Below are 27,994 nucleotides of genomic sequence, written 5' to 3'. Positions count from 1 at the left end.
GAGAGGAAGGAGAGGGGGGAGAGGAGAGTGAGAAGGGAAAGGAGGGAGAGGAAGGAGAGGAGGGTGAGGAAGTAAAGCTCACTGATTAAGTGGTATAGACTGGGACTCATTAATCCTCAGAGTCTATGTTTAGACCAGCAGAATGTCCTTAGAGGAGATCTTTCTAATCATAACGGTGAGATTAAACCCCTGCTGTGCCCACTGTGATATGCTGAACCACCTATCTCTCAAGAACTTCAAGGAAGATTGGCTGGGGGGGAGAGGAGGAGGGTGGAGGATCACCGAGGATGTGTTAAGTGAGGTGTTCAAGTGTTCCAATGCCCTTGTGTTCCAGTGTTCCTGGGGAGGTGTTCCAGTGTTGCACTGTTCCAGTGTTCTTAGTGAAGTTCCATGTTTCCTGGTGAGGTGTCCCAGTGTTCCTCATGAGATATTCCAGTGTTGCAGTGTTCCAATGTTCCTAGTGAGGTGTTCCAGGGTTCCAGTGTTTCTAGTGAGGTGTTTCAGGGTTCCAGTGTTCCTAGTGAGGTGTTCCAGTGTTTCCAGACAGGTGTTTCAGAGTTCCAGTGTTCCCAGTGAGGTATTCCAGGGTTTCAGTATATTTCAGATGTGTTCCAAGGTTCAAGTGTTCTAATGTTCCAATGTCAATGGTGGTGTATCATGATGTTGTCCTCCTCGCCTCCAGTAGGCAGCTCAGTAACATGGCGCACAGTGGAGAGCCTCCTCACGGCCTTCCGAAGGAGCTGCTTAAAGTCCCGCGGCATCCTGAAACACAGCAAGAAGGATGACGGGAGTCAGTCAGGAAGTTGCAGTCCTCTCGCCCTGCTAGTACTCCCCCCATCTCTGCTGTCACCTTCACCAGCATTTCAACCAGACACATCGACACATGAACAGACACAGAAGCACAGAGGGGCAGCAGACAGACCATTTAGGCTTTATGGAGTGGATAAACAGGTCTCATCCCCAAGAAGTGAGACAAGTGTTGTCACCAGGAAGTGAGACAGGTGTTGTCACCAGGAAGTGAGACACACGTGGTCGCCAGGAAGTAAGACAGATATTTTCACCAGGAAGTGGACAGGTGTTAAGACAAGTGTTGAGACTGGTATTGTCACCAGGAAGTGAGACTTGTGTGGTCAGGAAGTGAGATGTGTTGTCACCAGGGATGAGACAGGTGTTGTCACCATGAAGGGAGACAGGTGTTGTTTTCAGGTAGTGAGATGTGTTGTCACCAGGGGTGAGACAGGTGCTGTCACCATGAAGGGAGACAGGTGTTGTTTTCAGGTAGTGAGACAGGTTTTGTATTCAGGAAGTGAGACAGGTAGAACAATCCTGGGCTTCATCTGATCTCGCTGGTGAGGGCAAGTGTGGTAAAGATATGTTAGGGCACATCAGGTAAGAGATGTGTTAGGGCAGGGCTGGTAACAGATGTGGTAGGGCAGGGCAGATAACAAGTGTGGTAGAGTAGGGCAGGGCAGGTACCAGGCGTGGTAGAGTAGGACAGGGCAGGTAACAGGTGCGGTAGAGTAGGACAGGGCAGGTAACAGGCGTGGTAGGTCAAGGCAGGTAACAGGTGTGGTAGAGCAGGGCATGTAACAGGTGTGGTAGGGCAGGGTAGGTAACAGGTGTAGTCAAGCAGGGCAGGTAACAGGTGTGGTAGGGCAGGGCAAGTAACAGGTCGTTCAGGGCAGGTAACAGGTGTGGTAGGGCAGGGCATGTAACAGGTGTGGTAGGGCAGGGCATGTAACAGGTGTGGTAGGGCAGGGCATGTAACAGGTGTGGTAGGGCAGGGCAAGTAACAGGTGTGGTAGGGCAGGGCATGTAACAGGTGTGGTAGGGCAGGGCATGTAACAGGTGTGGTAGGGCAGGGCAGGTAACAGGTGTGGTAGGGCAGGGCATGTAACAGGTGTGGTAGGGCAGGGCATGTAACAGGTGTGGTAGGGCAGGGCATGTAACAGGTGTGGTAGGGCAGGGCATGTAACAGGTGTGGTAGGGCAGGGCAGGTAACAAGTGTGGTAGGGCAGGGCAGGTAACAGGTGTGGTAGGGCAGGGCATGTAACAGGTGTGGTAGGGCAGGGCAGGTAACAGGTGTGGTAGGGCAGGGCAGGTAACAAGTGCAGCCTGCAGAGATTCATCTGCTCCCCCTGGCCAGCTGCTCGGCTTTCTTCTTCTTGTGACGCATTATCTCCTCCATCTGCAGCCCATGAGCTTGTGCTCTGTAGAGACACGAGAAACACCAGGAGACACTAGGGGCGATACCAGCAGTGATACTCCAGGGGAGATTACAGTAGAGATACAGGTGGAGATGACAGGAGGAGATAACAGGATAGCTACCAGGGGAAATACCGTATTTTTAGGAAAACCAGAATGGGAGCTTTGTGTTTGTAAATGTGAGTATAAACCGCACTGGAATATATGCCGTACTTGATATGGGAATGCACGAGTATAGGCGATCTTACAGCATGCCTTTGCAACACACTTCGAAAATAAAAGTAAGTGCGTAATGTATGTTTTCTGTTGCCCAGGAATCAGGGTGGCTGCTGGTTTTTCAAAGAGGGGAATCTTATTTTCGGCCTACATCATAAATGTTTTGCATTCATTTGGCTAGTTCACTGGCTAGTTCACCCCTACGACACTAGCCTAGCCTACTGTATGAATGATTGAATGAACAAACAATTTAACTATATTAAACTTGGAGGAGGAAATGTCGGAATTAGGTTAAACTGAAACAAGGAATGTGGTGTATAATTGTATTAAATGTATGATGAAAATTGGCTAGCAATTTCATCAAGCAATTCCTAGAAATAGGTTGCAGCAGTTTGTCTTTTGAGTACACTGGCAAAATCCGCGAAACGACTGAGCTTGAAGAACTTCGGCAACTTTTTATAGTACACAATCGCTGTCAATCAAAAGGAGATGCAGTCTTTCGACAGACCCTCCAATCATCACGCGGAAGCCCAGAGTCCAGGCCAGCCCACTCCTCCATTCACCCCCAGAGACACCGAGCGTCCGTGGGCGGGACATAATCGCAGCATTTACCTAATGACCGTATGGTTTCGAAGCACTGAAAAAAAACTGTTCAAAGCAGCCCCATTGAAGTCCATGTACGCCAGGCTTCAATAGGGAAAGGCACTGTGACGCCACGGGAATGTATGAGAAGGAAATCGAGTCAGTCAACCTGCTATAGGTTGCTGATTCTATACGAATTTGTCTTTGAGATGAACATGTTTCTAACGCATTTAAAATGTTAACAAAACAGTAAATATTCGACGATTAGTTTTTTTACATTTTAGGGCAGAGGTGGCCGGGTGGGAAACCCTGGTCCTCGAGAGGCACTGTCCTGCATGTTTTAGATGTTTACCTGCTCCAGCACACAAATAAATGGTAATTACCAGGCTTCCACAGAGCTGATAACAACCCATGCATTCCCCTGTTTTAGGGGAAGCCGAGTTTCCCTTGCAGTCTTAAAGAAATCGCCACTGCCGGAAATGAACTAATATTTACCTTTAAATGCGTGAGTTCAAAATATATCCGATGCTCCCCAAAGCATAAATAATTTTTCCGAAACAGTAGCTAGCTAGCTTTAGTTAGCTTCCGGGCTAGGTTAGCTAGCATAATACCCGTAGCCATTGGCGATTTTACACTCTTTTTAGGGGTGCTCAAGCACACCTAAATTCCATCTCAGCACCCCTAAAAATAATTTAAAAAAAATTGTAATCTTTTTTTACTATTATGAATTATTATTACCGTATTTCTTCAATTAAACGCTGCAGCGTTCATTACACAATTAATTATCTTAAATAAGTTTTAGTGCTCTAACGTGTTAAAACAATGTTTTTTTTTTTTTGACACATCATCATCGTTGAATTTAATGCTGGTATAGTTCATTAAGAATTACTTTGCATAATAATAGATACATGTATTAATTGTTATCCAGTAAAATTCCAGGTTAAACATTTTTGCAAGGCACTGTATCCATGTCACATTCTTATTGGGGGCTGATCCCCCCCTAAAGGTCTGATCCTAGAATCGCCTCTGCTCGTAGCAATGCTACTACCATGCTAGTGTTACATGTTAGCCTTCTCATTAGTAAATTTTGAAGCGTGTTTTGTCATAAAAACGTTCAATAAGCCGCTTCATATAAGCCTCACCACTCAAGAAAAATGTAAAATCGGGGTGTAGACCGCGGATTTATTTCAGAAAAATACGGTACACAAGTACACCAGGGGATATACCAGTAGCAGGCATTGCTCTTACCCAGACTTGACCTCTGGAGGGATGGGCAGAGGCTTGGTGAAGCTGTCCTTGCCAATCAGCCAGTAGGTGTCTCCCAGTTCCTTGACCTGAAACACACAGTGGAGAACATGCTACACACACCTCGCTAAACACAGTGGAGAACATGCTACACACATAGGTGACCAGAAGCATGACCCTGAAAAGCAGGGGGGGGGCGTTGAAATTAAGAGTCTTAATTACTTTAGTAAGTCAACATTTGTCATTTGAATACAAATTCAAGACTTCAATGCAAGTGCACTGATTTTCTGTTGTCTGTGGTGAGACAAGTTTAGTCAAAAGAGAAATAAGAAAATAAGACCGTACCATTCCCCAAATTATTTCAATTGTAATATACATAAAAATATATAATTTGGTCAGCTCAGCAGCGGTTGTTTTATCATCCGCTGTGGTGTTCGGAGAAAAAAACGATGTAAGGAAGAGTGCCCGGCAGAACTTGCCCGGCAGAACTTGAGCCGTTGCGTAGCGCAGGCATGCCGCTCTAAAGCCCCTTTCCCCTTACTAATCACGTCTACATCAATGTGACAGAGCTTACAGAAGGCATGATATTGATCTTTGCTGCTCTTAGTGGCAAAGGGGAGTTCTGAACTCCACGTAGATTTGAAGGAGGTTTCAAATCTTTTTGGCATTTGAAAGCCTACGCGAGTGGTAAATTGCGACGGTGGGCAGGAAGGTTTAAAAAGGAGGACAAAAGGACGAAAAGGAGGACACGCAACAGCGGTCCGGACAAAGGGCTGGAAAACTGGACTGTCCGGACAAAATCTGGATGTCTGGTCACCCTATACACACAACTCCCTAAACACAGGGAGAGGCAAAGGAAGGTAGAGAGGGAGAGAGTCCGAAAGAGGGGGAGGGAGATTTGGGTCTGTTCAGACCTTCAGTTCGGGGCTTCCTCTCGGCTGGACCTTGTAGCCCTCCTTCAGCTGCAGCAGGATCTTCACTGTGCTGTGGCTGACATGGATACGATACGCTGGGGACAGACACCCACCCACCCACCCTCACACACACACACACACACACATACAAACACACACATTCAAACACACACAATCACATGGACCACACAAGCACACACACATAGACACAGTCTCATTCTCACCACACACACACGCACATACAATGAATGTCAACATGAGCCAAGAGCAGAGAGAGCAGACCGGTAATGACTGAGCAGGTGATGACTCACGCATTCCAGTGGACTCCATCTTGGAGGCGGTGGTGACGGTGTCTCCAAATAGACAATAGCGGGGCATGGTGAGACCCACCACTCCTGCAACACATGGACCTGCACACACATAGTAGGGTCAAGGCCAAGGTCAGGGGTCAGGGCTAGGGTCAAGGCAAGGGTTAGGGTCAGGTCCAGGTCCAGGGGTCAGGGGTCAGAATTCCGGGGTCAAGGAACAGGGTTGTACCTGAGTGTAAGCCTATGCGCATGCGCACGGGGACGTCGGGCATATGCCTCATCTTGAAGGACCCCACAGAGCTCAGAATGTCCAGTGCCATGTTGGAAATCTCAGCCGCGTGACGGTCGCCATTAGCAACTGGAAGCCCTGACGCCACCATGTAGGCATCACCTATGGTCTCCACCTGGGGACATGACATATATAACACAGACAACGACATGAAACACATTCATGACACATGTATAACACATACAACAAACACAACACATGCATGACACGTTCACCAGACATAGAAATACTGTACAGATACATACACATACATGACACATCCACCAAACATTTATGTTTGACTTATATGACATACACATGACGTATACATGACACATACACAACAAGTACTGGACACATTCACAACAAATACATGATACATACACTCTCGGTGTTACCTTGTAGACATCATGGTCTCCTATAACAGCATCAAACAATGTGTAGAGGTCATTGAGCAGGTCCACCACCTCGATGGGCTCGCTATTGGCCGAGATGGTGGTGAAGCCCACGATGTCACTGAAGTACAGCGTGACTCTGTCAAAGTGCTCCGGCTGCACCACACTGCCTGTCTTCAGGGCCTCAGCCACCGAGCTGAACACACGCAAAACACACACAAAAACTAAATTAAGGAAAACACACATTATAGAAGTTGCACTATGTGTTTGTATATGTGTCCGTCTGTCATTGTGTTGTGCGTGCATGCGTGTGCCTGCCTGTGTGTGTCACACGGGCTCTGATGTGCAACTGTTGTGCTGCAAAGGGTGTTGTGCCACGCAGGGTGGCGACATTCGGACATGGACTCTGATGTGCAAACGCCGCGCCGCAAAGTGCGCTGAGAGTACCAACTATGGCGTGAACGCCATCAGGATTGACGTTCCAATGGACGTCGCCAAGCTTCTCCTGGGATTCAACAAGATTAGTGCCTGTGCAACACTACCTGAACGATGCCACAGAAGAAGTCCCATCAAAGCGCAATTCTAAATGCAACCCGACCCAGATCACGCAGACTCAGCCTCGTGACCCCCGCAGCTGTGTTCACGGAAACCAATCTCATAACAAGTTCAAAATGTAGCTTGTTCATAAGATCCATGTTGACCTTACTCCAACCAAGTCATACGATCCGTATTGACCTTACTCCAACTAATTCATTGTCAAAGATATTTTGACGGGTGCGTGTTCACTAATGTTGACGATTGGCTCCACACTTGGACCCAATGCATTCCTTTTGTTCCTAATATCAAATATCAAACGTACGTTTCCTTGATGCCCGAAAAAAGCCAATATCAGGGTGGTGCCCCGCCTACTAAAAACTGGATTATAAAGGAAGTATTGCTATTGTTCAACGAGCAAACCCCGCCACACTTGCCAGGGATTCGCCATACAATCCTTAAGGGTTTGTGTGGGCGAGGAGGTTTACATGCGGAAGTTCCACCAAATGCTCTGTGTTTTCTGCGCTGCCAGAGCCCGGATAGCTCAGTCGGCAGAGCATCAGACTTTTAATCTGAGGGTCCAGGGTTCAAGTCCCTGTTCGGGCGGCGTGTGTTCACACCTTGTCCGGTGGGTCCACCTCTGTCTCTCTTAAATACCTCACTTTGAGGAAGCAATGAAAGCTTTTAATCTGAGGGTCCGGCGTTCAAGCCCCTGCGTGAGCTTTGTGTGTAAAACTACACAGAGTGACTTGTGGCACGCAGCAATCCTTGTCTCCGTTGCGCGCCTTACTTTGAGACAAAGGACGCAAAAAGCCAGCCGTTACCAAGCTTTTGACTGAACCTAAAGTTCCCTGACCGGGAATCGAACCCGGGCCGCGGCGGTGAAAGCGCCGAATCCTAGCCACTAGACCCCCAGGGAGAGGCTTCAAAGCCCACTGCTTCAGCAAAGCCCACTGCTTCAGCAAAGCCCACTGCTTCAGCAAAGCCCACTGCTTCAGCAAAGCCTTTCTTCTTTCGGATCTGAACTGGAGAGAGAATGGGGGATGGCACGCCTTCCTGGCCAAAAAAACCCTCTATCTCGTTCACCCTTCGATAGCTCAGTTGGTAGAGCGGAGGACTGTAGGTCAAACACGGTTGGAAATCCTTAGGTCGCTGGTTCAAATCTGGCTCGAAGGAGGGATGTTTTGGGGTCAAATATTGCCTATCTGACGGCCAGGCCACCGTACCAGCTGGTAGACCCCCCCCCCCACCCCCCCCCCCCCCCCATTTTAAAAGAGGTCAAAAACAGGTTTCCCTGACCGGGAATCGAACCCGGGCCGCGGCGGTGAGAGCGCCGAATCCTAGCCACTAGACCACCAGGGAGAGCTCTGCTTCCACTGCTCACTCTGCTGACTTTCAAAGATGAGGGCCAAGTTGCAAGGCGAAGCTTACAAATGAACCTTCCACCAGGGAGAGCTTGGCTTCCTCTTGCGCCAAAAAAAGGCACCGCTGAGATTTGAACTCAGGATCTCCTGTTTACTAGACAGGCGCTTTGACCAACTAAGCCACGGCGCCTTGCTTGGCGCCGCGTGACGGGCTCAGGCTGCCTTTTTTTCTCTTGGGGTAGGTGCTTCAAGGTTATGCCCAGCATGCAGCAAAGCCTCTCAAGGCACCAGCGTGAAGAGATTTTCCCGCTCCTTCGACTCTGATGGCTCATTGTCACACAGGCGGGACCCACGACAGAGGCAAACAAGAAAACAGTCGTCCCTGGGTGGGCTCGAACCACCATCCTTTCGGTTAACAGCCGAACGCGCTAACCAATTGCGCCAAAGCTGGGGAACAATCGCCTGTTTGAGGGGGGAAGAAGGGGGAGAAGGGAGGGGGAAGAAAAAAGGAGGAAAAAGGGAGAAAAAAGGAGGAAAAAGGGAGAAGAAGAGGAAAAAGAGAGAAAAGGGGAAAGTTGAAAGTCCCCATTCATAGTTTAAACATGTTTAACCCGTTACGTTTTAAGACAATTCGAAAAAACACCCGAAATTATGAATTTTACAGTGTTTGGGGAAGACGTAGAATGGAACCGAAGGTCCGCGGTTCGCGTCCCACCTACGGCACCTTTGACTATTTCTAATAAACACACACACTTGAGTCTCCAAGTGTGTATGTTATCAAAATGTAACAATATAAGATAGATGGAGATACGTTGCTAATTTAGTGTAATTTCAAAACCATTTGTATCCACTAGTGCATTATTTATATTTTACAGGGTTATCTATTGTACACTATTTGCCTTTATTTGTATTCACTCCACACAGGAGTACTGTTTTTGGTTAGTTTTAATTAGATCTATCTCTCTATCCATCCATCTATCTATCTCTCAAACTGTGTGGCTTCTGAGCTTTGTGTGCTCTTATCTGAAGCTCTGTCTTTTTGGTTTCTGCACTTACCATATCAACACTTGCATGATCCATATATTAAATATTTTAAAACAATGTGCGCAAGCAAGCGTAAAGTTAGTCACTTTTTGCTGCTCTTACTTCTTGCAGACTTGCCGTATTTGGTTAGAAAGAGTAGTGATTGGGAAATAACGACGGACTGACCAACAAATAGTTGATAAATAGAAACATTTATCCACAATTGTAAAAATATAAATATGAACAACAACAACTAATTTAAACTATATATATATATATATATATATATACAGGCAAATGATATGCTAAATTACAATATTTACACAATGAAAACTATATACACAATGGAAATCTAAGCATAAACTATATCTAAACAATGAAAACGATATACACACGGGAAATCTAAGCATTAACTATATCTAAACAATGAAAACTATATACAAAGGCCCAAAGAATTATTTATTTTTTTGCTCCTCTAGCCACTGCTCTCTGGACAGAGTCTCTGCAGAGGGGCAGTAAACAGTCCCCTTATACTGGCTGTGGCCAGTCTCTGCCGTTCTGTTCTGGCCACACCTCCAGCATTTGTTGGCCTCCACTCTCCTCTGGTGGGCACGGGGAGCTGGACCAGGAGCAGGACGAAGCTGGGGAAGGTGGGTGGTGCAGGAAGAGGGTGGGACAAAACGCAGGGCTTGGGGGACCATCAATGGAGAGGGGGCAGAGGGTGCCCTCATACCAGGGGCTCGGGAGACAAACACCACAGTGGGGACGGCAGCAGGGCGAGGGGCAATGATGGTAGGGCGGGGCATGATAGGGATGGGAGTGGGGGCTCCAAGGGCGGCTGAAGGGCCAGGGAAGAGCTGCCTCTGGGCTGCCAGCCTGGGTCGGACCGCTGGAGGTGGTGCTGTGGCTGCATATGTTGCCCGCCTCTTGGTCTTTGCCTGCCCTGCTGTGCTCTGCGGCAGGTGGTAGGTGTGGGATGCTCCCTGGGGTTGAGGTGGAGCAACAGCAGGGCGGACGTTGGCAGGCGGGAGAGGCTCGGTAGCCACAGACAGAGGACCTGGCAAGTTTATGCCCTGCTGCAGCACAGCCAGATCCTGCCTCTTCACCCTCCGGTTGTACCACTGGGAGAGGGTCGACTGGTTCACCTCCACCAGCTGCAGGGTGGTGCCCTGCATGATGGCCCCATTGCCCAGGATGAGCTGCCGGACCTTGCGGTAGTCCTGCAGGATCAGAGTCCACCTGGACATGCTGCTCTTCCCCTGCTTCCTGGGACTCTTATGGATGTCCGAGAGCCGGACAAAGATGGCCTCCACAAGGCGGCAGCAGTCTGGCCACTGAGCAGGCGAACCAGTGGACCCCAGGACACACCTCTCCACACTCTCCACACCTGGCGTGAACTCCACCTTTTTTTTGTGGCGGAACCTTCCCTTTATCAGCCTGTCCAGATGCCGCGCAGCAAACACGACCCTCTGCTTGTCGTAATCCAGCAGGTCTTGCCACAGCCCCACAATGTTGCTGACCTAAGAAGGAAAGAAAACATATATTTTATATGTTTATATATTATAAATATATAAACAAATATCTGTTGTACAATGAATGTCTTGCTGACCTGCTGGTTATCGAGGGTCATGTTGGTCTGATGCCTCAGCTCCACTAAGCACTCTGCCAGTCTATCCACCCGATCCATGCCTGGCATGCCATGCTCGTCCACAGCCTGAAACATTGAACAATTTCACATTAGCGCTGAACACCTCATGGCAAAGGTATGTTATATTGACTGCTGCTGCTGTGTGTTTTATTTGTTTGCTGTCAATTACTGTGTGTTGTTCCTAATAATGAATTGCGCTTGTATTCAGACACTTTCCTAACTACTGAACTTGTTAGTTTCTATGAATGACAGTTAATTACTAGTAGAAAGTTAACATACCAGCTGTTCTTCAGGCACCTGTGAGGAGGCACCTGGGACACAAGGCTGGGTTATGGGGGGAGGCAGGGTGGTAGCTACAGGCATGGGGGTGACAGGCAGAGTGGTGGTGGTGACAGGTAGGATGGAGGTGGTTAGAGACAAGGTGGTGGAAGGCAGGGTGGAGGAGGTGAGTGGCAGGGTGTTAGAAGGCAGGGTGGAGGAGGTGAGGGGCACGGTGGGGACCACAGGCAGGGTGGTGGAAGGCAGGGTGGAGGAGGTGAGGGGCAGGGTGGGGACCACAGGCAGGGTGGTGGAAGGCAGGGCGGAAGACGGGAGGTCTTCCGAAACACTACCAATAGTGAGGTCCTGTTCGTCATCCTCAAACCCTTCATCCGCCTGTTCCTCCTCTGTGGCGTGGTCCTCCAGCAGTTGGTCTGTCTCCTCAGAGTCGGGGTCCATGTCCTGCAAGGGCTGCCCTGTCTGCCTAAGCAGGTAGTTCACCCCAAGCAACTCTCCTGAACATGAACAACAATGCAATGCTAATGAGTATTAAAAAACAGATATGGAACTTACCATGATGCATAAATACTGAGCTCTCAACAACATCATTATTTCTATTCATATTTGCCCTGAGACTTACCGGTGTACTTTCTCGGCGGGATGAAGGAGGGGACATACTTCCTTCCAAACACCTTCAGGCTGTTGCTGTTGACGGACTCCAGCACGTCCCCCGCGTACGTCAACAGCGCCATGCGCTTGGTGGTGATGGAGGCCGCTGCCCGGTTCTGGTTCCACCTGTTCAGGCCTTCCAGGAGGTACAGCTGGAAGTTGAGCAGGTTTGCACTCGTTCCTAAAAAAAAAGAGAGAACGTGAACAATGATTAATAAGGCTATTTGAATATAATTTCATTATTAAGAATAATGTTTAGATGAAGATCTACACCAACCTGGAATAAACCTGTTCAGGTGGCAGTGGAAGGACTCCAAGGAGGTGGAGCCTCTTGCACACCTGTATGTGGTCAGCTGGATCCCCTCCCTGGTGGAACTGCCTGTCTCAGTGTACAGGAGTACACCTGGCACATCCTGGATGCACTTCACGTGCCTCTTCTGGGTGCGCCAGATGTGCTCCATCTTAGGCTGGTCCAGCAGCGGAACCCCGAGCAGGTCTCTCCCCTTCTCCCCCATCAGCTCCTGCAGCAGCTGCTCAATGCGGAGGACCGTGGCGTCCACTCCACGTGTCCTCCGCCTGCAGAACTGGGACAGCTCAGCCTTGGTGATGGCCTTGTCCACCATGTCACTGGTGATGAGGGGCACACCCTCCCTTTTGAGCTGCTCCCTCTTCACCCTTCGCAGTAGGGCTACGTCTGCTGCGTCCCACTCGAACAGGCACACAGACAGGCGGCTCATGAAGAGGGGGTACAGGGCATGGGCATCGGTGGTGCATCCCACGGCCAGCCGTCGCATAAAATGCCAGATGTCCAGCCTTATTTTCAGGTCAGGCCACCCACCAAACCTGGCCTGAAGCTTGGTCTCCCCCTCCTCTGAGCAGCAGCCACAGTCCACATAGAGCAGGACCGGGGGAGCTGCACCTGCCTGGGTGTACCTCTCAATGAGGCCAGAGACCATCGGGTCCAGCCCCGGTCCCTCCTGGGCAGTCAGGACACTGATGAGGACCTGGCCGATCTCATTCCCCACCGAGGTCACCCAGAATGCAGTGCCCTTTGCTGCACCAGCCAGCTTCTTTGTCATCTGAAATGACAAAATTCACACAAAAAACTTCATGAGAGGTTTCAAAAGAAAGTCTGTTAAATAAACACAGAAGTGTATTTATTTATTCATGTATTACTGCAGTCTAATCAAAGGCATGGATGTGTGTGTGTATGTGTGCTTGTAAGAATACAAATCATTGAGGTTTCATGTTTTCATTGTGTTGTACATAATTTACACTATGGATTTTCTTCATCCTATTACCTTTTTGGTGGAGTCCATCTTCAAAATGTTACCAAAGGTTGACGTGATGGACGCCTTTATATGGTCCATCCGGCTGATGATGTCCCTGCCGTACACCGACAGCACCCACCGGCTGGTTGGGACATCGAGGGGCTGTGGAGGTTCCTGGCAGGTCACTGGGAAGAGGCTGGGCTGGTCAACGAAGGCCGCACACTCCCCCAAGTAGTCGGCCAGGCGGTCCAACCACTCCTCCCCATGGTTCTCCCGCAGCTGCTTCACCAGGCACGCCGGGCTATTGCCGAGGGTCCGTTCCCGCAACATGCGGATGACCCGTATGTCACAAGCATACCTTGAAGAAAAGACAGATAAGTTTCAAGAACTTGTTCAATTATGTAAGGACCTGCAGCAGGCATTATCAGAAAATGATTGTAGATTTTTAACTCACAAGCGTGTCAGGATCATCCTGAACTTCCTCCTGTGAGGCAGGTCCAGCTGGTCCAGGACAGCCTGACTGGTTGCCAGATGGGTCAGGCGACACACAGTGCACCTGAGTGTCTCCGTCACCATCAGGTAGTAGCGGTCCACGTCCAGGACCTTACGCACCCTCTTGTGCACACCATACCCCGTCAGCTGCTTCCCACAGGTTTGGCAGACTACCCTCACTTTCCACAAGTGATAGGGCATCCATACCAAGAGCCTGTGGGCAAAAAAGCGGTCCGGTGTTGGAGCCTGGTGGTATATCAGGGCAGAGGCTGGTGGCTCATACCAGAGCTTCAAGTTCAAACGCAGCTTGCCAGACTGAAAAAGGGTGGACGCAATCCACCGTTGGTCCTGAACTGGGATCGTCTCCTTCATTCTGACAGGAAGCCAGAAGTCAGGAGTTGGACCAGGAGCAGGGCCAGGAGCAGCAAGCTCATCCTCATCATGCACATCCTGTTACAAAACAAGAGAAATAAATATATTTATAAAAACAGAATAGCCCAATCATATGAGAACAACCTCATCTTATAAAACTAAAACAGTTCCAAGAACACAACACTTACAGCAGCCATTGCAGGGCTGGTGCTGGTCTCTGAGACAACAGTGCTGAGGCTGGAAGCTGTGCTGGGCCTCACAGAGGTCATCGCAGGGCTGGAGCGAGAAGTTGTCCTCATGGAGGCTTTGTAGGGGGTGGATGGGGGCTTTGAGAGCGGTGATTCCGTCCTCACAAAAGCCACGGCAGGGCTTGATGGTGTTCTGGGCCTCACAGAGGCCATAGGGGAACCGAAGCCAGGTGGGGGGGTCCTCACAGAGGCCGTAGGGGAACCAAAGCCAGGTGGGGTGGTCCTCACAGAGGCTGTAGGGGAACCAAAGCCAGGTGGGGTGGTCCTCACAGAGGCCATGGGTGAGCTGGCAGTGGCCTGGGTGTCTCCTGTCATGGTGGGTGGACTGGACAGAGGCTGGGAGAAGGATGGGGGGAAGCATTTGTAAAAAGTAGAAATCAATGGACTCAAATCAAGCTCTTAAGATGTAGGTTTGCTCATATTAACCTATAAATATGTATTATATTATATTTACATATAATCATATTTACCTTTGCTTTCCTAACCACATTCACATTTGGCTTTGCAGCAGCGCCATGTGAGCCTCCAAATCGTGGTTTAGAAAACTGTGGTGACAATTAGAGCATTTATCAAAGGAATACATTGTAAACCTGAAATGCTCTTCCATTTTGCCATCATCATATGTAATCAGTGGTTGTCCATATTTGAAAGCTTGTATGACAATAATATTGAAATACTCACCATGGACAAATTCAGTGTGGGCCGTGCTGGGACATGGGCTGAGGCAGAGGCTGAGGCCATTCCCAGTGGAGGAGGGGCAGAGGCAGAGGCTGAGGTAGAGGCTGTTCCCAGTGGGGGAGGGGCAGCACAGGTAGAGGTCTCTGCCACAGTTTGCCCAGTGGTTGGCTGTATTAAGGACAGAGAGATCCATGTCAGACATCACATTACTGAGCACATCACATAGTGATTCTTTTAGTGTTTTGGTGTCAAGAAGTCTCATTCACATTACCTTTGGGTTGTGAAAGCCACAAGCACACTGCTGTGTCCCACCAAACAGCATTCTTTGACCCCCTGACTGTAACGGGCACTTCTCAATCTGTTCCAAATAAAACAAACACTTTTTTAACGAAAACAACCCAATAGAAATGGAGCGTTTTGACATATCTTCTATTGGTGACTAAACATGACATTGACACTGAAGTTGCTGTTCATTATGTTTATCAAGGTCCCATACTGTGACTGGTATTTCTGGCAATTCAGTCATCTTTTATAGGCCATCAGAATTTTTTTTCTGTGATCTTTTGCTCATTTTATATACCTTTTGAAAGAGGTCATACCACCTCTTCTGTCTTGGGGCTGGCCTGTTGCCTGCATCAGCAGGCCAAACCCCAGAGCTGGCAAACCTCCTCAAACGGGACATCCATTCCCCATCCCCCATTCCTTTGTGGCTCTTTGAACTCGACATCTAATAGGTAAAAGGAGCGATTTTTACACTAGTACAATAACATGTATTTATTGTTATAATTAGCTTTTTAACATTTCAAATATTTAGCTGGCTACTATTTCCAGAAGAATATGTTTGTACTTGTTCTGGGTCACTTTATTACCACAAGTGAAAAAGTTATATTTATTTCGTTTTGTCCCCAGTGACATATATTATATATAACAGGTTAAATATTGCTTTTGCTAGTCGGAATAACATCTGTCGCTACAGTAACCTATTAGTAATCCCTTATAAAAGTAGCTAGCTAAATGACAGCAATACTACCTGAGGAAATCTACTAACTAGCCTACATGACAAACTCTGAAATGACAAACTCTAATATTCGTGATATTACTTGTCATTGACCCGATGAATGCTAACATGTATTGAAATGTCAAACGGAAAATTATTTTGATTAGCTATGTATGTATTTACCTTTGCGGTGCGCGGTACTACAGACAACTTGAAAGAGCGTATCCTTCAATGAATGAACTGACGCGACTACTGTCACTCATCTCACAACTTCGGCGGGGGTCAACCTCGGCGGGGGTCTCTGGGGTCGTGGACGCCGTTGCTACGGCTCAGCTCGGCGTGACGTAATTGGAGATGTACGTGTTCCGATTGGCGCAATCGGACTGACGCAATTGGACAGTGAGAATCCGATTGGCCCTCGAACCTTGAACCGAGGTAGCTAATTGGTCGCGATAGCCAGTCGAATGTGCTCCGGGTGCCGCTACAGAGACCCTGTCTCCACGGCACCAGGACTGAAAAATGGAAGGAGGAAGCGCTGGGGAGACGTGTGCCTTTGAACGGCTTTTCTTTGCCCTGCCTTGCCTGGAAGTGGTGGCATGACTGCCTTTGAGGAAGCAATCAGAGCTTGATTTTGCCAGCTCTGTAAAAGAGTGGGCTCTCCCTGCGTCCGCAAGAACAGACAGTCTTTCCCCAATGGAGGGCCACACATAATGTCCGCTGACCCCGACGTGATTTGAACACGCAACCTTCTGATCTGGAGTCAGACGCGCTACCGTTGCGCCACGAGGCCTATGTGCATGCAGGGTGGCAACATTCGGACGTGGACTCTGATGTGCAAACGCCGCGCCGCAAAGTGCGCTGAGAGTACCAACTATGGCGTGAACGCCATCAGGATTGACGTTCCAATGGACGTCGCCAAGCTTCTCCTGGGATTCAACAAGATTAGTGCCTGTGCAACACTACCTGAACGATGCCACAGAAGAAGTCCCATCAAAGCGCAATTCTAAATGCAACCCGACCCAGATCACGCAGACTCAGCCTCGTGACCCCCGCAGCTGTGTTCACGGAAACCAATCTCATAACAAGTTCAAAATGTAGCTTGTTCATAAGATCCATGTTGACCTTACTCCAACCAAGTCATACGATCCGTATTGACCTTACTCCAACTAATTCATTGTCAAAGATTTTTTGACGGGTGCGTGTTCACTAATGTTGACGATTGGCTCCACACTTGGACCCAATGCATTCCTTTTGTTCCTAATATCAAATATCAAACGTACGTTTCCTTGATGCCCGAAAAAAGCCAATATCAGGGTGGTGCCCCGCCTACTAAAAACTGGATTATAAAGGAAGTATTGCTATTGTTCAACGAGCAAACCCCGCCACACTTGCCAGGGATTCGCCATACAATCCTTAAGGGTTTGTGTGGGCGAGGAGGTTTACATGCGGAAGTTCCACCAAATGCTCTGTGTTTTCTGCGCTGCCAGAGCCCGGATAGCTCAGTCGGCAGAGCATCAGACTTTTAATCTGAGGGTCCAGGGTTCAAGTCCCTGTTCGGGCGGCGTGTGTTCACACCTTGTCCGGTGGGTCCACCTCTGTCTCTCTTAAATACCTCACTTTGAGGAAGCAATGAAAGCTTTTAATCTGAGGGTCCGGCGTTCAAGCCCCTGCGTGAGCTTTGTGTGTAAAACTACACAGAGTGACTTGTGGCACGCAGCAATCCTTGTCTCCGTTGCGCGCCTTACTTTGAGACAAAGGACGCAAAAAGCCAGCCGTTACCAAGCTTTTGACTGAACCTAAAGTTCCCTGACCGGGAATCGAACCCGGGCCGCGGCGGTGAAAGCGCCGAATCCTAGCCACTAGACCCCCAGGGAGAGGCTTCAAAGCCCACTGCTTCAGCAAAGCCCACTGCTTCAGCAAAGCCCACTGCTTCAGCAAAGCCCACTGCTTCAGCAAAGCCTTTCTTCTTTCGGATCTGAACTGGAGAGAGAATGGGGGATGGCACGCCTTCCTGGCCAAAAAAACCCTCTATCTCGTTCACCCTTCGATAGCTCAGTTGGTAGAGCGGAGGACTGTAGGTCAAACACGGTTGGAAATCCTTAGGTCGCTGGTTCAAATCCGGCTCGAAGGAGGGATGTTTTGGGGTCAAATATTGCCTATCTGACGGCCAGGCCACCGTACCAGCTGGTAGACCCCCCCCACCCCCCCCCCCCCCCCCATTTTAAAAGAGGTCAAAAACAGGTTTCCCTGACCGGGAATCGAACCCGGGCCGCGGCGGTGAGAGCGCCGAATCCTAGCCACTAGACCACCAGGGAGAGCTCTGCTTCCACTGCTCACTCTGCTGACTTTCAAAGATGAGGGCCAAGTTGCAAGGCGAAGCTTACAAATGAACCTTCCACCAGGGAGAGCTTGGCTTCCTCTTGCGCCAAAAAAAGGCACCGCTGAGATTTGAACTCAGGATCTCCTGTTTACTAGACAGGCGCTTTGACCAACTAAGCCACGGCGCCTTGCTTGGCGCCGCGTGACGGGCTCAGGCTGCCTTTTTTTCTCTTGGGGTAGGTGCTTCAAGGTTATGCCCAGCATGCAGCAAAGCCTCTCAAGGCACCAGCGTGAAGAGATTTTCCCGCTCCTTCGACTCTGATGGCTCATTGTCACACAGGCGGGACCCACGACAGAGGCAAACAAGAAAACAGTCGTCCCTGGGTGGGCTCGAACCACCATCCTTTCGGTTAACAGCCGAACGCGCTAACCAATTGCGCCACAGAGACCCTGTCTCCACGGCACCAGGACTGAAAAATGGAAGGAGGAAGCGCTGGGGAGACGTGTGCCTTTGAACGGCTTTTCTTTGCCCTGCCTTGCCTGGAAGTGGTGGCATGACTGCCTTTGAGGAAGCAATCAGAGCTTGATTTTGCCAGCTCTGTAAAAGAGTGGGCTCTCCCTGCGTCCGCAAGAACAGACAGTCTTTCCCCAATGGAGGGCCACACATAATGTCCGCTGACCCCGACGTGATTTGAACACGCAACCTTCTGATCTGGAGTCAGACGCGCTACCGTTGCGCCACGAGGCCTATGTGCATGCAGGGTGGCAACATTCGGACGTGGACTCTGATGTGCAAACGCCGCGCCGCAAAGTGCGCTGAGAGTACCAACTATGGCGTGAACGCCATCAGGATTGACGTTCCAATGGACGTCGCCAAGCTTCTCCTGGGATTCAACAAGATTAGTGCCTGTGCAACACTACCTGAACGATGCCACAGAAGAAGTCCCATCAAAGCGCAATTCTAAAGTCAACCCGACCCAGATCACGCAGACTCAGCCTCGTGACCCCCGCAGCTGTGTTCACGGAAACCAATCTCATAACAAGTTCAAAATGTAGCTTGTTCATAAGATCCATGTTGACCTTACTCCAACCAAGTCATACGATCCGTATTGACCTTACTCCAACTAATTCATTGTCAAAGATTTTTTGACGGGTGCGTGTTCACTAATGTTGACGATTGGCTCCACACTTGGACCCAATGCATTCCTTTTGTTCCTAATATCAAATATCAAACGTACGTTTCCTTGATGCCCGAAAAAAGCCAATATCAGGGTGGTGCCCCGCCTACTAAAAACTGGATTATAAAGGAAGTATTGCTATTGTTCAACGAGCAAACCCCGCCACACTTGCCAGGGATTCGCCATACAATCCTTAAGGGTTTGTGTGGGCGAGGAGGTTTACATGCGGAAGTTCCACCAAATGCTCTGTGTTTTCTGTGCTGCCAGAGCCCGGATAGCTCAGTCGGCAGAGCATCAGACTTTTAATCTGAGGATCTTTGGTTCAAGTCCCTGTTCGGGCGGCTTGTGTTCAGTCCTTGTCCGGTGGATCCACCTCTGTCTCTCTTAAATACCTCACTTTGAGGAAGCAATGAAAGCTTTTAATCTGAGGGTCCGGCGTCCAAGTCCCTGCGTGAGCTTTGTGTGTAAAACTACACAGAGTGACTTGTGGCACGCAGCAATCCTTGTCTCCGTTGCGCCCCTTACTTTGAGTCAAAGGACGCAAAAAGATTCAACAAGATTAGTGCCTGTTTAACACTACCTGAAGGATTCCACAGAAGAAGTCCCCAAAACGCAATTCTAATTGCAACCTAACTGAGATCACGCAGACCCAGTCTCGTGACCCCTGCAGCGCAGCCGCACTTTGACTTCAGATTCTTCAAATGGGCCTCAGACGTGAACCGCCCTCAACCTCCTTGATCAATCCTGATCAAACGCTACTATGGCTAATGCTCTTTTCACCCTGACAGGGCATTGGCGTGAGCCATGTTTATGATTTGTAAGGATGTCATCATTGACTGTACACTTTCTGTCTCTCTTTAAGTTTCACCATTCCATTCTGTTCTTTGAAACCATATTCATCATTCCATCACATTCATATGAAATTGATCTGAAACCTGTGCCAAAAAAATTCTCACAGTGATCCATGTCTTACTTTGAGACACAAGTCCAATGTGTTATCCATTGCACCACAGAGACCTGGTCTTTACCAAAATAGGACAGAAAAATTGAAGGAATTGCCGCGAGATGGAATCTAACACAATGCTTTTTGTGTTTGTGTTTGTTTGAGACTCACGGAGGCAGCATCTGTGTGAGGAGCTTCTCTGTCTTCTGCTTCTCTATCTCCAGCTCCTCAGTCCGCTCCCTTATCAGCTCCTCCAGGTTGGATGAGTACTGCTCCAGCATGCGTAGCATGGAGTCTATGATGTTGGTCTTCCTTCCCTTGTTGATGTTCTTAAACTGGGGAAGGGCAGTTTGCAGAGGAGGACGGGGAGGAGGGGAGGAAGATGAGGAGGAGGAGGAGGAGGGGGAGGGGGAGGAAGTGAGCAGGAGGAAGATCAAAGGTTAACAGTACTTTTATCCGTCAGCATGCAAACAGGTACCTGCGTACCTGGTTATAGATGAGGTACTTGTCTACCTGGTTATAGACATGGTAACTATACCTGGTTATAGACATGGTAACTGTCTACCTGGTTATAGATTAAGTAGTTGTCTACCTGGTTATAGACATGGTACCTGTCTACTTGGTTATAGATGAAGTAGTTCTCTACCCTGGTTATCAATGAGGTAGCTGTCTCCCTGGTCTCTCTACCTTGTTATGGATGAGATAGAAGTCTACCTGGTCTGGTTTGTCTACCTGGTTTAAGATGAGGTAGCAGTCTACCTGGTCTTGTCTGTCTACCTGGTCAAAGATGAGGTTGAAGTCGGGGCGTCTGTCTGGTTGCTCACTCCAGCACAGCTTCATCAGCTGGATGCACTCAAGGGGGGCGTGGTCTGGAGACACCAGTGGCCGGCACAGAGGAGGAGGCTTCTTGATCCTCTGGATGATGTCTGGAGCCCAAACACACACACACACATGTACGCACACACACACACACACACACACACAGGGTGAAGAGAATGCAGAAGTGCTAGAGGGTTTAGGTAATCTACCTGTGCAATGACTGGATAACAGTGTGTGTGGGTGCATACATGTGTGTGTGTGGGTGTGTTTGTGTGTGTGTGTACCCTCAACAGTCATGTCCATCATGCAGTAGGGAGGTCCTCTGAGCACAATCTCCTGCACGACGATCGAGAAGCTGTAGATGTCTCCCGGGAGAGACCCCAGCTGGCCTGACCCACGCAGCAGCTCTGGAGCTGTCCATAGCAGCTCTGCTCACACACACACCATACACACACATATATGCACACACCCAACATACACACAGACCATACACACATACACCATACATACATATGCACACACACACACCATACACATGCGCACACACGCACACACCATACACACACGCCATGCTCACACACCATACACACAGGCACACATTGACACAAAGGTTGACACAAACACAAAGATAGCAATTCGTATTCATACCCTTTGCAGAGGGCTGGGTTTGTGTGTGTGTGTATGCACGCATCCATGTGTGTGTGTGAGGTCTACCTTCAGCAGAGGGAGGGGTGCGTGGGAGTCTCTGGGCCTCCAGAACTTCATTGTATCCGTAGTCAGTGATCTTCAGCACAAAGCGACCATCCACAACACAGTTGCCGGACTTCAACCTGCCATGGCAGATCCCTCGATGGTGCAGGTACCTCATACCCTGTTACACACACACACGCACAGGCACAGACCCATTGTGGAAGATTTTGTGATTTCCTGTGTGCTTACATTATTCACTAACCAATAGAACTAGTCATTGGATACTAGTTAGTATGTTCTCATGTAAGCTTGCTATTAATAAGAGTAGATTGTGTCTATGTGTCAGGGTTAATAGATGTTCGGGAACAGGAGAAACTACTGGCTAAATGTTCCTTGTCATGACTACAAGGAGAGCTCCAACTATGAACTCTCTAGTCTGAGTGGTCATGTGTTGGAAGCTGTGAATCTCTTTCTCTGAGACTGTTGTAACGTCATTACTGCGTGACTGTCACTATCTATGTATACATTCTTGTGCCCTATAAAACATGGTCCTCCGGCCTTCAGAGCCGAGAGAGACATGATTGAGACCTAAGCCTGGTGTTGTGTTGTCATTTTATTGTCAGAGGTCTGGTTTTCTCTCTCCCAATCTGCAGATTGATAAATACTTATTAAAATCCAGATCTCAACTGAACTTAGTCACTCTGTTTATGAAGAGACGGACAAAACACTTTCTTCATCACCATGCATGCATTCAAACCCACAAAAGTACGCGCACACGCACACGCACACGCACACGCATGCTCCCCCACCATACACACACACGCATGGATGCATACACACACAGTGTAAGTGAGTGTGCATGTGTACGGGCATCTGTGTGTATATGTGCGGACGTGCGTGTGTGTCCGACCTTGATGAGGTCAAGTATGAGGGAGGACTTGAACATCCAGTCCAGTTTGACGTTGTCGTTACGTAGCAGGTCCTGGATGCTACCACGTAAACAGAATTCTGTCATGATTCCAAACACTCCGCAGTCCAGGAAGAACCCCATGAACAGGTTCACGTTCTCATGACGAATATCTTTCATCTAGAGGAAGAAGATGGGAAATATAGACATTAATATAATAATATACAATTTACAATAACATTCAACCTATATTCTAGTACATAGCTATAACACCAGTTACAGTACTCTATGTTAGTATCCGATCGGGCCATATCTCTATACACTCCCCCCGCTAAGCACGCTCTCCCTTTTCCTCTACTCCAATGCTGGGCTGTCATTGGAGTTCAATTGGCTGCTCACTTCTATCCAATTAGCACAGTGAGGAGCCTCCTCCGCTAGTCTGCCGTGCCTTTCAATATGTTTTTCTCCCTGTTTAGTTTGTCAATGTTACAAATGTGCGCGGCCCTCCACCTCCCCATCCGGTGGCTTCGTCTCCAGCTTCCTTGGCTCGTCTGTCTGGGTCGTCAGTGTCTGGACTCGGTGGGGGGATTTATCTCGGTGGCTAGGCTGACGCCCATTCATCATTGATTTCCCCATGGGTTCTAAGCCCAAACACCTGATGTCTAATTCCATCATCTTTGTAAAATGAACATCACTTTACTCATTCCTGTAATCTCCAGATCGAACTAGCGTAGGTCACAAAACACCTTGTTTGTGTATTGGTAGAGTTGGGCTTGTGGTGGCCATTTTAATTTCCTTTCTTTTAAGGATTTTCACAAACCATTACTCACCACATAAAACTGTATTAATATCAATAATCTAATCTGTGCCTATGTCTCTAATCTAGACTGTATTTATGTTTGTATATTAATGATCTAGACATTATCTGTATTTATATATGTGATCTGGACTGTTTCTTTACCACTTTATGTGATCTAGACTGTTTCTATATAGGAAATCTTTACATGTGTTCTCGACTGTATGTATATCTATGATCTAGACTGTATCCATATGTATGATTAAGACTCATGTTTATTAAGGATCATGACCAGTACCAAGTGTGGAACAAGTATAACAGGTGCGCCAGGTGTAATTGTAACCCTTGGGTGTAACTCACCAGCTCAAACACATCACTGGTCTGGGGAGTGATGGATTTGAAGCTTCCAGATGGGAGTTTCTTCATCCAGACCCAGTCTCCCTGTGGAGGCAGTCTGTCAGGGCTAGGGGCGAGCTACAGTCCCTGTCAACCTGTTAGCAACAGACCCTGTTAGCTACAGGCCATATTATCTACACACCCTGCTACATACAGACATTAGGAACGGGGGGAAGCCACCTCCCTGAAATTAGTCTCTGCAGGTTGGGATGTCTGTGTCTCCCTGTTAGCTACAGACCCTGTTAGCTTCAGACCCTGTCTCCCTGTTAGCTACATACCTTGTTGGCTACCGACTCTGTCACTGTATTAGCTACAGATCCTGTTAGCTACAGACCCTGTCTCCCTGTTAGTTACAGACCCTGTTAGCTTCAGACCCTGTTTCCCTGTTTGCTTCAGACCCCATCTCCCTGTTAGCTTCAGACCCTGTTAGCTTCAGACCCTGTCTCTTTGGGCAGGAGCTAGGAGCTTGGGGCTAGGAGATAGTCCTGAGGACTAAGCCTTATCTGGAATCTCTTCCCCATACTTACCTCATACATGGCAATGTTGGAGTTCTCATAGGTTGCCGGGGAGATGGTGGAGGCCGATAAGGGTGAGGTGGGGCCACCCATGTCACTCACCTTGCTGTCCAGGCTGACCTTCTGACCAGGGAGATCACACAGAACACTATTTAGATCCATGCAGAACATCCACTATAACCATATAGAACATCTTAAAGAACCAACAAAAAGAACATTCTAGGGAACCACCAGAAACACGCTACAGAACCACATATTGAACATGCTAAAGAACCATGCCCAGAACATTCAATAGAACCACACAGAACATTCTATATAACCACACACAGAGCATTCCAGAGATCCCAGATAAAGTACCCTAACCTTGTTGCTCAGGGACAGGTTGATGAAGGTCACATCTGCCAGGGTCAGCAGGATCTTCCCCGGGCCTCGGAGCAGCCGGGCCTGCATCACACGACGGCGGACCCAGTAGCCCAACGCAGCAGACAGAACCAGAACCAGCACGAGAATCAGCAACACCAGCACCAGCCCAAACGGATCCACACCTTACAAACATTACAGTATATCTGGGTTAGGGTGTGTGTGTGTGTGTGCATGCATGCATACCTCCACTACACTGTGTGTGTGTGTGTGTGTGTGCAAACCTCCACTACAGATTGTGTGCGAGGAGAACCAACAGCTGGGGTCCGGGCTGGGCTGGGCCCCCCCCGCCCAGTGTATGGGCCGGCCCAGGGCCCTGACCATGCCAGCCTCCAGGTCCAGGCTGTGGGTGGGCACCAATGGCCAGGTCAGCCCGTCCGTGTCCAGAACCAGGTAGGACAGCAGACTGGCCCCAGTGGAGTTGGTGCGGACGCGCTGGCTAAAGCCGTTGAAGGCCATATTCCGGGAGTGCTGCACCAGGTTGGCGGCAGACGGCCAGGCCCCGGACTCACGCACGCTCTGCAGGGAGTTGGCGATGAAGAGGATGGAGCTGTAGATCGTCCCGAAGAGAGGAGACAGCTGAGGAGAGACATGAGACGATCAGCCAGCCTACCTGGTGTGCCGGGGCAGTAGACCCTACCTGGAATCTATGGGTGTGTCTGGGCAATAGACCCTACCTGGAATCTATGGGTGTGCCTGGGCAGTAGACCCTACCTGGAATCTATGGGTGTGTCTGGGCAATAGACCCTACCTGGAATCTATGGGTGTGTCTGGGCAATAGACCCTACCTGGAATCTATGGGTGTGTCTGGGCAATAGACCCTACCTGGAATCTATGGGTGTGTCTGGGCAGTAGACCCTACCTGGAATCTATGGGTGTGTCTGGGCAATAGACCCTACCTGGAATCTATGGGTGTGTCTGGGCAGTAGACCCTACCTGGAATCTATGGGTGTGTCTGGGCAGTAGACCCTACCTGGAATCTATGGGTGTGTCTGGGCAATAGACCCTACCTGGAATCTATGGGTGTGTCTGGACAGTAGACCCTACCTGGAATCTATGGGTGTGTCTGGGCAGTAGGCCTACCTGTAAAGGATGGGTGTGTCTGGGCAGTAGGCCTGTATCCACAGCCCGCTGGTAGGCTGTGTGAAAGGAGTTCTCCTCAGAGTCCATGGTGACAGTGAGGACGGCGTCGTAGGCTCTCCTTAGCTTGCTGTTGCTGAGCAGGGCGGGGTAGCGCGTGTCGCGGTACGGGAGGCTGTAGAGGAGGGTGTCATACGGGACGAACACCACAGACCCGTCCGTCAGGTGCATGTCCAATGCCGTTTCCAGTAGCAACCGCTGGGTCTCTCCACCAATCAAAACGGAGTGCATGCAGAGGATCACCACTGGTGGCACAAACACATATAATAAACGCGTGCACGTGCCAACATACACAGTCACAGATATGGAAACACACAGACAAACACAGACAGGCGCACACGTGAACAACCACATTAAAGTTAAACATACCAGTCATTTCCAGTGCTACAGTATGGTTGCTGTGTTTCTTAGCATTCTCAGTACAGTGTATTTGTATCAACTGCACTGTGCTTTTAAATGTAATTCCTATGTACCAGTGCGTTTCACTATTTCATTTCATATGTTTCAGCTTTTATCTCAAGTTCTACATAAGAGAAGAAGGTAGGCACAGGCTGGTTGGGTACGGGTTGGATTATTATTTCTGAAGCCCAACTCGCCAAGTAGTTCAGTATGTTGACCCGCAGAGGTTTAGCGGTATGGGCATGCTCAGATCCATCACCTAAGCATTCATCCATTCCTCTGCCTGGTAGAGTCAGACCCCCACTGAGGCACCAGGAAACACACGCGGCTGTCCGTATGTCACGTGAAGAAATATTGAGAGGTCCAGTTGAGATGAGTAGGGCAAGGTTAGAGTTAGGATGAGGGTTTTAGTTAGAGTTAAAGCCAGGGTTGGGGTGTGGGTGGGGGTTGGTGGTTGAGGTTAGAGTAGAGTGGTGTTGGGGTTAAAGTTGGGATTTAGGGTTAGGTTTAAAGTTGGGATGTTAGGGTTAGGTTAGGACTGGGGTGAGGGTTGGGGTTAGAGTTGTGATGTTAGGGTTAAGGTTGGGGTTCTTGTGGAACACTCACTGCGCAGGTGCTTTCTTCTCTTGATGGCCACCAAGGCCCGACGCACGGAGGCGACGTCCTTTTCTGCCGTTACCATGATGATGACAGGGATGCCGTGGCTGCGCAGCCCATTGGCCACCTGATTGGCCGTATCCACCCACACGTCCTCGGCTGATGAGACCACGCCCACGTGGGCCCAGCGGAAGTGTCGTGCTAGGCTGTTGACGTGTGCACATGCAGACTGTTTACATGTGTACGTGTTGATCAAGCTGGTTGTTTACATGTGTACAAGTGGATTGTTTACATGTTAACATGTTCATAAGCTGAATGTATACATGTGTACCTGTTCATCAAGCCTATTGTTTATACGTTCACACGTTAATAAGCTGAATGTTTGCATATGTACATGTTTATCAAGCGGACTGTTACGTTACTGTTACTGTACATGTTTGCGTGTTTAGCACAGTGACAGAGACACACCTGAGCAGCACCCAGACAGGTGAGGGCACAGTGCGTGTGAAGGTGGAGTGTCGCTGGTGCTCGTCCAGCTCGTAGTTCACACACGCCCAGGAGAACAGCGCCTTGTTCCAGTTCTTAGCCAACAGGGACGCAGCATCACAGTAGCCTGGGTTGACAGGCCCCAGGTAGGCGTTGGCCCGTGGATGGTTGCGCAGGAAACCCCCTAGCGCCCGAGATGTCTGGCAGTCCTCCTCCAGGACCTCGTACTGGAACACCACGCCCAACGACAGGCTGGGGTCGTGGTTGATACGCTCCACCGCCAACATGGCCGCCAACTGGGGCCGGGCTTTGGCGAACAGGGGGTCACATGACCAGGGTCCCAGGACCCCGACTCGGAACACACCGGCCTGGGGGAGGAAGGGGAGGGAGGAGAGGAGGAGGAGGCCCAGAGCCCAGAGGCAAAAACAGGGGGGAGAGGGGAGGCATGGCATTATAGGAGGTGAGGGTGGTGGGGAGGCTACATGATATTGGACGGAGAAGGTTTGGAAGGCTAACAGTTGGGAATTCTGGGTGGAAGGAGTAAAGATCCTACAACTGGGGTAACCTAGCAAAGCCCAGCCTATTTTAGTCTAGCCAGACACGCAGACAAACAGACAAACAGACAAACAGACAGGAAGTTAAAACATTTTGGAAGAGAAAGGTTCCCTATCTCAGGTGTTTTGAGCCCCTTCTCATGAAAGT

General features: G+C 49.2%; 1 protein-coding gene, 1 long non-coding RNA gene and 15 other non-coding genes across 17 annotated transcripts; 5 read left to right on the top strand and 12 right to left on the bottom strand.

Moving 5' to 3' along the window:
• Window positions 1-6: 6 nt before the first annotated feature.
• On the bottom strand, window positions 7-27,744 carry gc2 (guanylyl cyclase 2). Its single transcript, XM_047042893.1, has 18 exons — window positions 27,275-27,744; window positions 26,816-27,012; window positions 25,754-26,055; window positions 24,895-25,249; window positions 24,614-24,795; window positions 24,263-24,373; window positions 23,700-23,780; window positions 22,547-22,723; window positions 21,661-21,817; window positions 21,231-21,374; window positions 20,905-21,053; window positions 20,299-20,462; window positions 6,137-6,329; window positions 5,700-5,874; window positions 5,474-5,572; window positions 5,163-5,257; window positions 4,252-4,337; window positions 7-762 (listed from the first exon to the last, which is right to left on the bottom strand). The coding sequence occupies exons 1-18, from the start codon at window positions 27,742-27,744 to the stop codon at window positions 642-644; spliced, it is 3,258 nt and encodes a 1,085-aa protein (XP_046898849.1). The 3' UTR covers window positions 7-641.
• Window positions 7,201-7,273, top strand: trnak-uuu. Its single transcript has one exon. It is a non-coding gene; the product is annotated as a tRNA-Lys (tRNA).
• trnae-uuc lies at window positions 7,515-7,586 on the bottom strand. Its single transcript has one exon. It is a non-coding gene; the product is annotated as a tRNA-Glu (tRNA).
• trnay-gua lies at window positions 7,754-7,843 on the top strand. The gene is given in 2 exon segments: window positions 7,754-7,790; window positions 7,808-7,843. It is a non-coding gene; the product is annotated as a tRNA-Tyr (tRNA).
• On the bottom strand, window positions 7,958-8,029 carry trnae-cuc. Its single transcript has one exon. It is a non-coding gene; the product is annotated as a tRNA-Glu (tRNA).
• trnat-agu lies at window positions 8,148-8,221 on the bottom strand. Its single transcript has one exon. It is a non-coding gene; the product is annotated as a tRNA-Thr (tRNA).
• trnan-guu lies at window positions 8,409-8,479 on the bottom strand. Its single transcript has one exon. It is a non-coding gene; the product is annotated as a tRNA-Asn (tRNA).
• Window positions 14,310-16,135, bottom strand: LOC124482831. Its single transcript, XR_006957771.1, has 4 exons — window positions 14,962-16,135; window positions 14,694-14,858; window positions 14,483-14,557; window positions 14,310-14,348 (listed from the first exon to the last, which is right to left on the bottom strand). It is a non-coding gene; the product is annotated as an uncharacterized LOC124482831 (long non-coding RNA).
• On the bottom strand, window positions 16,406-16,477 carry trnaw-cca. Its single transcript has one exon. It is a non-coding gene; the product is annotated as a tRNA-Trp (tRNA).
• Window positions 17,176-17,248, top strand: trnak-uuu. Its single transcript has one exon. It is a non-coding gene; the product is annotated as a tRNA-Lys (tRNA).
• On the bottom strand, window positions 17,490-17,561 carry trnae-uuc. The gene has a single exon. It is a non-coding gene; the product is annotated as a tRNA-Glu (tRNA).
• trnay-gua lies at window positions 17,729-17,818 on the top strand. The gene is given in 2 exon segments: window positions 17,729-17,765; window positions 17,783-17,818. It is a non-coding gene; the product is annotated as a tRNA-Tyr (tRNA).
• trnae-cuc lies at window positions 17,931-18,002 on the bottom strand. The gene has a single exon. It is a non-coding gene; the product is annotated as a tRNA-Glu (tRNA).
• trnat-agu lies at window positions 18,121-18,194 on the bottom strand. Its single transcript has one exon. It is a non-coding gene; the product is annotated as a tRNA-Thr (tRNA).
• Window positions 18,382-18,455, bottom strand: trnan-guu. Its single transcript has one exon. It is a non-coding gene; the product is annotated as a tRNA-Asn (tRNA).
• On the bottom strand, window positions 18,683-18,754 carry trnaw-cca. Its single transcript has one exon. It is a non-coding gene; the product is annotated as a tRNA-Trp (tRNA).
• On the top strand, window positions 19,453-19,525 carry trnak-uuu. Its single transcript has one exon. It is a non-coding gene; the product is annotated as a tRNA-Lys (tRNA).
• Window positions 27,745-27,994: the final 250 nt, after the last annotated feature.

This window comes from Hypomesus transpacificus, chromosome 20 (assembly GCF_021917145.1).
Source record: "Hypomesus transpacificus isolate Combined female chromosome 20, fHypTra1, whole genome shotgun sequence".
In the NCBI taxonomy this organism is placed as follows: Eukaryota; Metazoa; Chordata; class Actinopteri; order Osmeriformes; family Osmeridae; genus Hypomesus; species Hypomesus transpacificus.
The sequence above is the reverse complement of the archived record's forward strand: the minus strand, read 5'-3'. Positions and strand labels throughout refer to the sequence as shown.